Here is a 13,591-nt window from a genome sequence, read left to right on the forward strand (position 1 = left end):
GAGGGGAGGAGCAATGCACACACACTTCCCCAGAAGCTGGATGCCATGTAGAGCCTCGGGGCTTCCCCCTCCCCTCCAGGAAGCCAGCACTGGCTGGATCACCAGCACAGGCTGGGGTCAGGATGGCTGGAGGGAGTTCAGAGAAATGAGCGAGGAGAGGGAGGGCTGGGTGGGTGACCCCAGGGTATCTAGCCCTGATGGGGAGGGGTCCATGGCGCCCTCACCTTCCTACTAGGAACGCAGGCATCCAGTGGCCAATGCAGTGTTGGAGCAGAGAGACCCCCCATGTGTTTTCCTCTCCCCATAGCCACTCATGCCACTGCCCAGCCCCAGAGCTGCAGCCTGGGCAGCACTCACCCTCACTCCCACCCCCGAGCAAGCCCACCTCCTCCCCACGGCTGCCACATCCCAGCCTGACTCCAGCCTGCCCCCGGCAGCCAGCTTTGGGGCACCCCACTCCCCAACGTGGCCCGGCCGCCCCTGGAAGCAGCCCTGACCCTCAGAGCAGCTGCAAGGCCACATAGGCTCAATGGCCAGGCAGTGGGGCTACCACAGAGCAGGAACTGGGGATCACAGTGAGGCTGCTCCAGCAGGGACAGCTTCACCCTGGCCTAAATCCATCTGTGGCACATGGGGCAATTGCCAGTCATGCAGCCCCACTGGTCAGGCTGTGTGCCACTCAAAATCAGTTCATGTGCCACTTAATGGCACACATGCCTTATGTGGCTGACCCCTGCTCTAAGGTTTTCAAAGGAAAGGGCCTTTACCCTCTTTTGACCCTGAAAATATTTTTTCCCACTCTAGATAAGACCTAGGCTCTGCACCACTTACATCCCACTATGTAAATCAATGTTTAGACTTGGTGGTGACCATCAGAAGAAAAGAATTTCATCCTTTATGGTGTGTGATTCTAAGGGGTATTTTTCTCTCTTTCTAATTATACATAAATATTTGTGTGTTTTGCTTTGTCTTTCCTTAGCGCATAACAGACACAACCACCCTGTGTAATGAGGGGAAAAATGAAAACTAAAACCAAAGGGTGTGTATGTACCTGTTCTTTGAAATGTATTGTAAATAGATAGATAGGGAAGAACTTCAGTGGGGCAACACTTGTATTTGAGTATTTTGCTAAACCAAGGTATAAAATAGTAGCCCCTCAATTTCCTGCATTGAGCACTGCAGCAAATACGAAGCTTGGTCATTTCTAACAATTTGAAAAGTAGAAACATGGCATGAAAACCTGGTCCCCATCTAAGTCAATGGCAAAACTCCCATTGATATCCAAAGGGTCAGATATCAGCAATGGTCCCTGCTCTCAACACTTTATAATTTAAGGCCCTGATCCTACAGGCAGAACCCCATTTAAGTCCATGACCCTTCCCAGGCATAGAAATCAACCCATTCACATAATTCCACAGGTTTGGGACTTAACAGACAAAAAAGATGGGAAAAGGAGATGAAGAACAAGGGTTTCAGAAACAGAGTCCTATGTTTACCATGGGCAGCATTTGTGCTGACTGATTAATACTGATAATTCTGCACTGTAATTAAAACAGGGAATTGTGGGTCCCATAGGGAGTATAAAAAAGGATGATCTGGTAGATAGGCTAACAGACTAGGTCTCGAGGTCTAGACTTAATTCCCAGCTCTGCCAGAGATTTCTTGTGTTACTTTGGCAAAACACTTAATCTATCCCGTGCCTCAATTTCCCATGTGTAAAATGAGGTCTGTACCTCCACTGTGGTCTTGTGGGGATAAATCAGTTAATGATTGTGAGGTGCTTAAAAACTGAAGTGATGTAAGTACTTTGACAGAGAAGAATGGGTGAGGCAATAATATTTTCATTGTTTTTTATTGCAGCTTGCTTGGGTAAAGCTTATATTTCAGATGACTGTACATTATAACACATCATGCTTTTTAAGTTTGCTAGCAACCTCTGTATGCTCAAGAATCCTCACGTTAAAGCTGCACAAAGGGCTTAGTCTGTATTCCATTGTTTAGAAAACTTCTTTGTCTCCTATATACATTGAACAAAACTGCATGTTGTCATGTTTGCTTATAGGAAAAACCTGCTCACAGGGAAATTCATCTCTGTTTGATTTCAGTGGGAGCAGATTGGGCAAAATGAAGGAAATACTATAATCACAAGTGAAACAAAGGAAGATGCATTGGCATGAAAAACTGAACAAAGTATTTATAGCAAAACAATTTCTTATTCACACAGGCACATTTCTAATGAAAAAGAACAGGAATTAGAACAAAGATTTAGGGCCAAGACACACACTTATTACTTAGGTAAAACTCCTGGGCTACATCTATACTGGCAGCTTCTTGCACAAGAACTGTTTTGTGGAAGAGTTCCTGCGCAAAAAGTCTTTCACAAGAGCGCGTCTACACTGGCATGTGCTTTTGTGCAAGAGCATCCATGGCAGGTTAGACACTCTCTTGCGCAAGAAAGCTCTGATGGCCATTTTAACCATAGGGGCTTCTTGCACAAGAAATTCATGTTGCCTGTCTACACTGCCCTCTTATGGAAGAGCTCTTGCGCAAGAGGGCTTATTCCTCGTGGGGAGAGGAATAACTGTTCGGAAGAAGTCCTGTTTTACAATGTTATACTGTAAATTTACTTGCACAAGAATGCGCGTGCAGTGTAGACAGCAGGCAAGTTTTTGCGCAAGAATGACTGTTCTTGCGCAAGAAGCTGCCAGTGTAGACATATGGTGTAATCAATGGGATTTTTGCCTATGAAAGAAGTAAAGGATTGGATCTGTTTAAGTTTGTATGCTGAATTCTGCAATGTGGTGATAGAAATCAACTCTACATATTGTGTATACATTCTGGCTGTCATTATCATTCTAAGATGTGACTGTACCTGAATCAATGAAGTCATTGCCACCATAGGTTTTTCTTCCTAAACAGGTAAAAATGGTCAAACTGTAAGTTAGAGATGATTCCTTCTATCAGCTTCATTTATTTCTTTTGTGCTTTTTGACTTCAAGCCTCTTTGGAAATGTAATTCCTATTTCTGTCACATCATCACCCTTCAGTCTGTCTTGAACGAAGGTAACTTCTGCCGCTAAGTGAACCTGGAGAAAAACAGGCCTGGTCATTTCATGTAAGGAAATTTCCCCTCCTTTCTTTCCTTTAGTTCATCCAGCTGTTTTTTCCCACCACAAGAGGGGCCTCTTTCAAAAGTTTCATTATAAAGGAATTTCATTGAAATCCTTAAGAATTGCACATAGCCGATGAGTTAAAAATAAATCCTCTTTATGCATTTAAATATGTATACATATGTCATTCTGCTAACAATATGCCAATAGTTTGGTTAGTAGTGCATAATGCCAGAATGGTGTTTTGCTTTCTTCTGAGGACATGAAACGTAAAACAGATGAGTTTCATATTGTGACCTCAAATTTCCCCATGTAAGAAGGTAACACTTAATGATACAAGTGTTAATACCCTTTAACATATCAGAATCGTGAGACTGATTTATAGCCATATGATGCAGTATTCAACTTTCATTTTATAGTACTGTACTTAGGAAATATATGTATATGTGGTAAATTAGATATTATTTGTAGGAAAAGAAGATCGTGGACAAAATTCATCCTTGGTGTAGTTCTCCTGTCTTCTGTAAAGCGATACCAAGTTTAATTTGGCCCTGCAAGTTTACAATTATGCGAGTTATGAATGTTTCTGTTTATTTTGTAAAAGTTGAGATTTGAAAATAAAAAAATTAATGTTATTTGATTCACCATAATTTAATTCTATGACTATACTGAGTCAAAAACTCTGCTCTGTTAAACCAGTGTAACAGTGGAGCAACACGATTTATTTGATTAGAGTAATTCTGAATTTACTATGATGTAAAGTGAAAGCAGAATTTCACTTGGTTTATTTGGCAAGGTGGAGGAGTTGCTATTGCTAAATCAGACACTGAGATTAATTACTTATAAGTGACATTTCATTTGCTTATCCAGTGGTTCTACTTTCCTATGTCCATAGGTAACAACAGAAATAGGAAAATTTAGTGTCCGGTTCTTTACCATTTCCAGGGCTCCTCTAATAACACCACACAGGAGATTACAGTAGCAAAGTGAAGATCGTCCTGGTGGGAGCTCTTCCACAAAGTCCACCAAAGGGTTGTTGTCCAGCATTAAGAAGAATTCATTTTCTGTTGTGTTACTGCAGCTCACGCTAGGGGTAATCCCAAGGTACATCTTGAAAGCAACCTGTAAAGGAACAAAAATGTGCCCGTTGAAACTACTGCATGTATATAATAGGCTAGAAGACTTTTAGGGCACATCTACATAGCAGGGCTAACCTTGAAATAAACTATGCAATTTGAGTTACGCTAGTTGTGTAGCTGAAGTCGAAATAGCTTCTTTTGACTTTTGGCGCTGTCTACACAACAGTTATTTCGAGAGAGAGTACTCTTCTCCCGACTTCCCTTACTCCTTGTAGAATGAGGATTACAGGAGTTGGAGTAAGCAGTCCTCCAGCTTGACATTATTTTGACATTATGTCAAAATAACTGCTTTTGTGTAGACAAGGACTATGTTATTTCGGAATAAAATCATTCTGAAATAACGCTGCTGTGAAGACATAGCCTTAGATGCTACATTCTATTGTTCTATTGCTACCATTGAGACTAGAAGTAAGGGATGAGGCCAGACAGAGAATCTGGGAACTATGGCTGACCACCTGACAACTTCCCACTCTGCTGTATCCTGCATAAGCTAGACACAGCAGAGAATCTGGGCCTATATTGGATTCCAATATAGTGTAAAAGACGTGCACTGATTCCCTCCTCATACAGTGGTTTTACTCTGTTGTCACTCTGTAGGATTTGGCAGTAAGACTTTATTTACACTGAAATCTGTAAGATCCAAATTGAGTTCAGATCTTTCAAGTATATTTCTGTAAACACTGGTGATAATCACTCAAGAAGTCCTGTGATCAGTTAGTATGTGTTTCTGTTTCATTCTCATTTTAAGCTACAGTCCAATAACAGGAATGATAACCGAGACTGTGATTTTACTTGACAACAGAGCATTGTCTACATTGCAGGTTATAATACAGATTAATAGTGCTTTATATATGTAAAATCTGCTTTGCTAATGACTAGTCCCTATGGGTATATTTGTGAGGAAGGATATACAATGACATCATCACTTTATCTAGGCTGCACTAAACTGGACACTAGCTGGGTATTTTTCTTCTCAAGAGCTCCTCCCTAATACATTGCTACAAATTGCTGCACAATAGACAAAGCCTCATTTTCTGTCTCTTTTGTGGACATCAAACATGGATGGTATTCAAACTATTCTGAAGTTCCTTATTAACCAGAAAACTGCCATTGGTTACAGTTTTATGGCTCTACTTACAGTGGGAAGTGAACGTTTATTTTCTCTTGTTGCTTTCAAGTGTCCCTGCAGCAGTGAAAACTTCATCTATGGTTTGGTATTTCTCTTTGCCCCAGCTTGGGTGTTGCTAGTTATTGGGTATTTCATGAATAGCAGGATGTGGAAACTTTTCACAGGCTGCTGCCTGAATCCTAGGAAAATATTCCCCAAAGGGAACAGCTGCCGTTTTTTTTATATCTTTGGACAAATCACTCTAAATGTTCTAATAGCTCCTGTGATGTGGCTGTCTGTGGCTTTGCTCAATGGAACTTTTTATGAATGTGCCATGAGTGGCTTGAAATATCCAAGATACTTAAACACACTCTGCAGCAACAAATCTGTCAGGTGCTGGGAAGAGCTGCACAAAGTAACTTGTGGCAAAACCACTATGCCCTCTTCAGAGAGTGAGGAATTAAAACTGACGCTACAAGCACAGTCTCAGGTAAGAAATGCAGAATAATTGCTTTGCTGTTCAGAATAAAACTTTGTATTGGTCCTTTGATTTATCAGCACAAGATCCTAACATCAGGTACTGACATAGTCGTTTCAAATCAGAATGCCTGTACAATGCAACAAAACAATGTATAATTGGTGAGGGTCAGATTCTATTCATTTGCTTGAGTTAGAATTAAAAAGCGTGAATATGTCTTAAGTTGCATAGACGGGAATCTAGTTAGCTGATTGTACAGGAACAGTCAGATCATAAAAGTAGAGATTTTTCCATGTCAGGAGAGCACTAAGTTGCTAAAAGGATGAACTGTATGGAGGAAAAGTCATGTCACAAATTCTTTCAGTTAGTACAAACATGATTTGAAAATAAGCAAAATGAGACTGTCTTTAAATGTGCCCTCAAAATTTTAGTCAAGAAAAAATGGTTCATCAGCATTCTCTGTTTTACACATTTCCAAGTGGAAATTGTTTATATATTTCTCTCAGATAAATTTCACCTGATAATTATGCATATTTGACAGGTTGCAGATCTCCACTAGAACTCTCCAGAAAATGACAATTCTATTTTACAGTAGCATTTGAAGTTTCCAAGTGTGTGAAAATACATGTTTTTGTACAATGGCATTTCAATTTGAAAAGTTCAGGGGCCAGGGGATGGGAGGTGGGGGAGATCTGCTTGTGTGGGGATGGTGGTTAGAGCACTGATTAAAATTCTGCAGGAAAGGATTGGTTTCTACAATTTTTAGGAGTTTTTGTTTTTTTTGTAGTTTGTTTAAAATGGCATTTGCTTTGAAATGTTAGTTCTTATACAAAAAATAATTAAATTGAAACAACATTTTGATTAATCTGTTATGCACTTATTTTTGTATTATTGGTGTGTGTGAATTTTTAAGTGTTTGATTTTTCACCCTCATTCAGAATGGGAACATTTTTAAAATCTCAAATCTTATTGAACAGGATACTGGTTCCCCATTCGGCTGTAGGGCTAATTTACCCTCTTCTACCTACCTACATTTTCTTCAGTGTGATGAACCACAGCATGCACCTTTAAAAATATTATACACACATATATGTCTTGCTGAAATCTGAGACCTTGACATCATCTTCTTTAACCTATTTAGCAAGATGGGCTTACATAAATAAGTTATGACCCTGTGGTTAAGGCAGAGGACTCAGCTCACCTAGATTCACTTCCTGGCTCTGTCAGTGATTTCCTGTGTGACTGCTGACAAGTCACTTAACTGTTTGTGTCTCTGATTTCCACTGGTAAAATAGATAATATAGTTCCCTTTATCTGTCATCTCTATTCGAACTATAAGTGGCAAGGACTGTCTCTTATTATGTGCATGTATAATACTTAGCTCGATGGAACCCTTATCTCAGTAGGAACCTCTAGACACAACAGTAATACAAATAATTTTAAAAAACCACACAGGTCTGTGGCAAAATATAAAATATAGGGTATTTAGTATTCTTGATCCTCACTTATGGCATACTTTATTTTTTTTGCTCCAGAATTCCTGTTGACAACATTGGGAGTTTTGGGTATAAGATGAATACAATAAAAATAAATATGCATAACTGATCTGCACTGTGGCTAAGAGATACACACTGAGGCTGGGGAAAATAATACTGTTTCCTCAACGGAAAAAACTAAGTGTGTGGCCTGTTTATTTTTTTTCCAGATCCTAGGGTGGTGTGTGATAGTCACTACAGCTATTTTGTCTTTGTTAACCACCTGTTGTGCCAGGTGCCAATCTAAAATCAGCCACCTCCAAATGAAGTTCTGGAGGGTCTACATAGAGAAGGAGAGAGAAAAATTGGAACAACTTTTCCAACTCTATGCTACCAAACTCAGTGAACGAAACCTGACAAGCTTTTTTGAGAACAAAGAACCAGAAGCCTTTCCTATGCCAACCTTCCAGGCATGGGAAGATGCTTCTCAACTCTATTCTTTCAACAGCAGTGAGCAGCACTACAGCACCCTTCACAGACTGGTCGAAGATGGCAAGAAAGACATCAGTGAGGAAAGAGAAACAATGCTGGACTTTGTAGATGAACTGGAAAGGGTATAGATAATAGCCACATTCAGCCTTTTTAAATATTTTGTTAATATGATATATTTTTAACAGTTGTAATCTTTATAATGGCCTCTCTTTCTCCCTCCTTTCTTTCCCTCCCAACCAGTGGGATGACAATTATGTATGGAAGGCACACATTGCATGCTCAACTGGCTGTGCACTATCCAATTGGCAGCCCAGATCCATTCTGTGGGACAATTCCAGTCCAGCTCCAAGATGGTGTCCTCTCTACAGCATGAACTCACACACAATGCGTGAGATCATGCTGCATGGCAGATGCCGTTTTGGAGAGCCTAAGGCATGCAAATGAGTTGTTGCATTGTGCCATGCTAAAACTGTCAGTGGATACCAACGTTCCCAGTTATATGCCTGCTCAAAAACAAACAAAAAAAACCCAACAAAAATGTGGGAAAAAGCTCTTCTGTGCTTCAGCCTAAATCAAACCTCACAAGAGTCAATGGAAATCTTTCAACTTAGTTCAGTGGGCTTTGGATCAGACCCAACGGTATAAATAATTCAGCACAGATTTTGATTAGAAGATTTGTTCAGTGTCAACAAATATGTCAGACATCAAGACTGGTAACATAAAAAACCTGTAGGAGAACACTTGTGTCTCCCTAGACATTCAGTAAAAGAGATTTCAAAGTGGCCACCCTCAACAAAAATACTTCAAAAATAGACTTCAAAGATACTGTAGAGCTGCAATTCATTTGCAAATTTGATACTATCCATCTGGGTTGGAATAGGAACTGGAAATGGTTCACTACAAAAGCCAGTTTTCTTCGTATTCAAATCTCCTCATCGAATGTTGAGAGTGGGCCACATCCAGTCTGACAGAATTGGCCTTGTTAGCACTACTCCTCCACTTATCCTCCACTAAATAAAGTAAGTCCCTTCTTTTCAAATGCTAATATATTTATATCTGCATCTGTAATGTCCATCTGACGAAGTGGGCTTTTGCCCACAAAACCTTATGCACAAATATATCTGTAAATCTTTAAGGTGCCACAGGATTCCTCGTTGTCTTAACAAATATACTAGTTCTTTGTGTACCACATGCAACATGCTAGATCATTTATTGTAAATAAAGGAAATATCACAAGCTGTCTATCCAATTTAAATAAGGAATCGTCATTATTTCTTCTCCCACTGGAAATCTGGGAATCCTTACTTTGTGATGGTAGAAAGCTCCCATTTCTGCTTCAGTAAGTCTGCAATATTGGGACTTAAATATGTCCCCAGTGCAGGAATGCAGAATATTGTCTGGTTTTGGCTTGGACCAGTGGAAAACTGAACGGAGCGAGGGAGAGGAAATACCACATATATAGAGAAAGGAAATACTTTGTTTTTGTGGCAGGCTGATTTCAATGAGTGACTGCAGCTGCTAAAATGTTTGAAAATTAGAATAAGTCTGGGGTGACATGAATGAGCAGTCAGAGTGCAGCTGAGGTGGCTGGTACCAAGGTTCATAATTAGTGCATTTTACCATACGGCCCTGTGATTTCTTGTAAGGGTTTTGCATTCAGACCATGGATGTCACAACCACATTTTCCCTTTGCCACATTTTTTTTAGAAATGTTATAAAAATTGAATGTAAAGAAGCCATCAAACTCTTTTCCCATGGGTGACTGGCAGGCTTTTCTGTAGCATTTTCTGTAGTATTTTACTATCAATCTCTGTGCCCATGAGAGAGATCATATTTCTGCACAGATGAAGTGTTTTTAAATCAGACACTTAACAACAGAGACATTTCTTCCACTCAGCCATTCTGTTTTCAGTAAATATATTCATTGTGATCAAGGCAAGGAAGTTCTATTTCGCATTCATATTTTAGTTCCTTTTTTACCTACACATCAAAAGCTATGAAAGGGACATATACAGACTGACTCAATTAGCATACTGGTCATATAATTGACAGGTAACTGCTTTTGCTATTACATATATTCTGGATTCTGTAATTTCCACTCCAAATCATCAGATGAGTTGGGTTTTCAGTTGAGCACATGATAAACTATATTTGTTAGTCTCTAATGTTTAACATAGTGTGCATCTACACTACAAGCCTTTATTTCAAAATAATGTCGAGCTGGAGGACTTCTTACTCCGACTCATGGTAACCCTCATTTCACAAGGAGTAAGGGAAGTCGAAGGAAGATGACTTTCCTTTGACTTTTTGCTGTGTAAACAGCACAAAAAGCTGAATTAAGCTATGTCATCTTAAGCTATGCAATTGACATATTAGAAGTTGTGTAGCTTAATTCAACTTTAGTGTTGCTGCGTAGGCGTACCCTAAAGGTACCACAGGACTGCTAATTTTTTTACAACAGAAATATGTTTATATAAACTATTCATTAATTCCATTTAACACATTAATACAAACTGAAATCTCTTAGTGAATAATTCGTGAGTTGAAAGGGACACTTAAATTCATTGAATAAATTATTTGATGAAAATAGCTCACCCAAATAATTTGATCTAATCTGCACCCAAGCAAAATTCAAATTTTACCAACATGAGTTTTGCATAATTAAGCACTGTAGGGTACACACAGCTTGTGCTTATGCAAGATATCCATAAGTGATTTTTTGTAAAAATAAAAAATGATTAGGGGTTTGGAATGGATCCCATATGAAAAGGGATTAAAAAGACTTGGACTTTTCATCTTAGAAAAGAGGAGACTAAGGGGGGATAAAATAGAGGTTTATAAAATCATGACTGGTGCGGAAAAAGTGAATAAGGAAAAGTTATTTACTTATTCCCACAATATAAGAACTAGGGGTCACCAAATGAAATGAATAGGCTGCAAGTTTAAAACAAACAAAAGGAAGTTTTTTTCACTCAATGCGCAGTCAACCTGTGGAACTCCTTGCCAGAGGATGTTGTGAAGACTAGAACTTTAAGGGGTTCAAAAAAGAGCTAGATAGATTCATGGAGGTTGGGTCTATAAATGACTATTCTCCAGGATGGTAGGAATCGCGTCCCTAGCCTCTGTCTGGAAATGGATGTCAGGAGAGGGATCAAGTGAGGATTACCTGTTTTGTTCCCTCCCTCTGGGGCATCTGATATTGGCTACTGTCAGCAGACAGAATACTGAGCTAGATGGACCTTTGGTCTGACCCAGTATGGCCATTCTTATGTTCATATTGATACAGATCTCACTGGGAGTTTGACTGAGGATCTGTTTCAATATGGATTTCTTGTATAAGCAAGGGTTGGCTTTTGTGCTTTGGATGATCTGTGAGCAAAATGATGGATGTTCACACAGTCTTCAGACCACCTAGAAAGCTTAGGAAGGAAGCAAGGAATGGGATTTAAGTACATGGAAGTATGTAAGTTCTTTTTCAAATAGGCCTAAGCATGTATTTGTCATCCAAACACCATATCTGTGTTTTTACAGTGATTTCTGATGAGCTGCTTCACTTCCTAACAAGTAGGTGAAGTGAGGAGATGTCCAGAAATCTGGTACATATTCATGATTTTTTTTTCTTACTATACTAATTTTAGATTACAATTTTGTAAACTGGTTGAACCTCTGTGGTCTGGAATTCTCTGGTCCAGCAACATCTGTGGTCTGGCAGGACCATGGATATTGCAGGACCAGACAGCCCCAGGGAAAGGAGTCTAGGGGCCAGGTGCAGGACTGGCAGCAGAGCCAGCAGGGGCAGGGAGCCAGAAGAGTGGAGACCGGTGATCCAGGCTGGGCCTGGCAGCACCTTCTAGCCAAGTGCATGGAGCCTGCCTGGCAGCTGGGACTGGCAGAGCAGCCCTGCTAGGAACACAGAGTCCACCCACCGGCCAGGAATGGCAGAGCAGCCCTGCTGGGGGCATCAAGTCCAACCAGTGGCCGGACTCAGCAGCACAGCCCGGTTGGGAGCATGGAACCCACCCGGCGGCAGGGGCTGGGGCAAACTGGCACCACAGGGGTGCAGATAGAAAGCCTGGCAGCAAGGATGGTGGCCAGGACAGGAGCCAGACTATCCACAGAGGAGCCAGGTGGGGACGTGGAGCTCAGAGGGGAGCCCAGCCATCTGCTGATGGCCCCCAGGAGACCCCAGAGCCATCAGGGGCCAGAATCGTCCTCCCCTGGTTCAGCAAATCCCTTGCTTGGGGACAGCTCAAGTCCTGAGGGTGCCAGAACAAGCAATTCCATCCAATAGAATGTGTTAACCTATCACTTTAAAAATGGCCATTCCCTGAAATATCATAAGACCAGAAGAAACTATTAAATCATTTAGGTTGACCTTCCATATGCCACAGAACCCTTTACTGAGAGCAATGACTTGTAGAGAGCAACCACCAATTATAGCTTCAGTCCTTCGATCTTTACTCTGAACTCAAGAGTGTGAGAGAGGGGTTGTCTAGTAAAGACTGATGACGAACATCAAGAATGGATGCTGGATTAGAAAAAATGTAGTAATTTAGTTTACCTTTAAGTTTATTTTTACATCAGATTCTCTTTTAGCATTTAACATGTACAGAAATGGATACTCAGCAAAAATATAATTGAGTAGGTGTAAAATTTTCAAAAGTCCTCATTGCAGACAAGAAACAATGGGACTGTTAAATTAAATTAAATTAAATTACAGTAAGGGTTCTTTATGTTAAACAATAAGAAAAATTGTTGTCATGGTAGTTAAGCAGCAGGGCAAATTACATAGGGAGGCTGTGGAATCTCTGTCATTGGAGGTTTTTAAGAACAGATTAGCCAAACACCTGTTTGGAAATGTCTAGTTATTACATAATCCTGCCTTAAGTGCAAAGAGCTGAACTTGGTGATGTCTTGCAGTCCCTTCCAGTCTTACACATCTATGATTCTATGATCCCATTTTTCTAAGTGATGTAGACATTCAGGAGCCAAAATCTTTTTAATGCCTTAGTACCAGAGCCAATTTTTCAAGCTGGGATTTAATCTGCTAAATCAATCGGTTATTTTTGAACATTTCACCCATGGCGGTTATTTCTTTCTCTGTATTGTTTATTCCTCAAAACATCTTTAGTTTCATTACAAATTGTCCTCTGGCTGCCAGGAACCTTCTGCAGAAAATCAGTTGCGTGTCACTCAGACTGAAGCATATGTTTCCAGTTAAACTTGACTATGCCACGCAGACTACTAAGGGGCCTGCAAGCAGATGACTCAAACTCTGTTTTTATGGAAATTGTCTCTAAAGTAAACTTTCAGTTGCAACATTTCCCTTTGTTGTATCTTATGGGTGAAAGGAATGACTGAAGACTGAAAATTCACCAGCCAAAAGTTTATAACACTTACCGCTTTTACAGATGACTCTGAGATCAAAGTATATAATAAAAATTAGCAAAACCTTCTCATTAATACTCCAGACAGGCAGGTATATATCATTTTCTCCATTTTAAAGATAGAAAAATGGAACCAGTGATGTTAAGGGCTAGAACGCAAACTTTACAATATACCCAGGCTAAGGAGCAGCACATATAGACCAAACAGACTCAGAGAGTTATAGTTTCTCCCCTCTTCATGCTAGATAAGGAGTATGTTGCTGCATCCTTTTTCATGAAGTATTTTATGTATCCTACAGTGTGTGCATGGCTGGCTACTCCAGCTGGTGAAGAAGAAGAGGGCCAGGTCACTTCTTGTCTCTCTCAGGTATCTCTCCTTCCCATGTGAAATTGAGAGCACTG

General features: G+C 40.2%; 2 protein-coding genes across 6 annotated transcripts in view; one reads left to right on the plus strand and one right to left on the minus strand.

Annotated features, from left to right (window-relative positions):
- Window positions 1-1,836: 1,836 nt before the first annotated feature.
- The window catches only part of TRAPPC3L (trafficking protein particle complex subunit 3L), a 58,870-nt gene continuing 47,115 nt past the window's right edge, over window positions 1,837-13,591 (minus strand). For all 5 annotated transcript variants that reach the window (XM_014573708.3, XM_075924022.1, XM_075924020.1 and 2 more), the window contains 2 exons: window positions 4,047-4,232; window positions 1,837-3,086 (listed from right to left, as the gene is read on the minus strand). In XM_014573708.3, the coding sequence (XP_014429194.1) occupies window positions 2,967-3,086; window positions 4,047-4,232 (306 nt within the window). In that variant the 3' untranslated portion in view covers window positions 1,837-2,966. The remainder of the gene's footprint in view (window positions 3,087-4,046; window positions 4,233-13,591) is intronic.
- CALHM5 (calcium homeostasis modulator family member 5) lies at window positions 5,253-9,038 on the plus strand. Its single transcript, XM_006123230.4, has 2 exons — window positions 5,253-5,847; window positions 7,541-9,038. The coding sequence occupies exons 1-2, from the start codon at window positions 5,308-5,310 to the stop codon at window positions 7,928-7,930; spliced, it is 930 nt and encodes a 309-aa protein (XP_006123292.2). The 5' UTR covers window positions 5,253-5,307; the 3' UTR covers window positions 7,931-9,038.

The sequence above is a fragment of the Pelodiscus sinensis genome, chromosome 3, assembly GCF_049634645.1.
Source record: "Pelodiscus sinensis isolate JC-2024 chromosome 3, ASM4963464v1, whole genome shotgun sequence".
Classification (NCBI taxonomy): domain Eukaryota; kingdom Metazoa; phylum Chordata; order Testudines; family Trionychidae; genus Pelodiscus; species Pelodiscus sinensis.

Coding starts and splice junctions, on each gene's coding strand:
- CALHM5 (XM_006123230.4), top strand. CDS start 5,308: ATGGATGGTATTCAAACTATTCTGAAGTTCCTTATTAACCAGAAAACT. Junction 5,848..7,540: donor CGCTACAAGCACAGTCTCAG/GTAAGAAATGCA, acceptor TTTTTTTTCCAG/ATCCTAGGGTGGTGTGTGAT.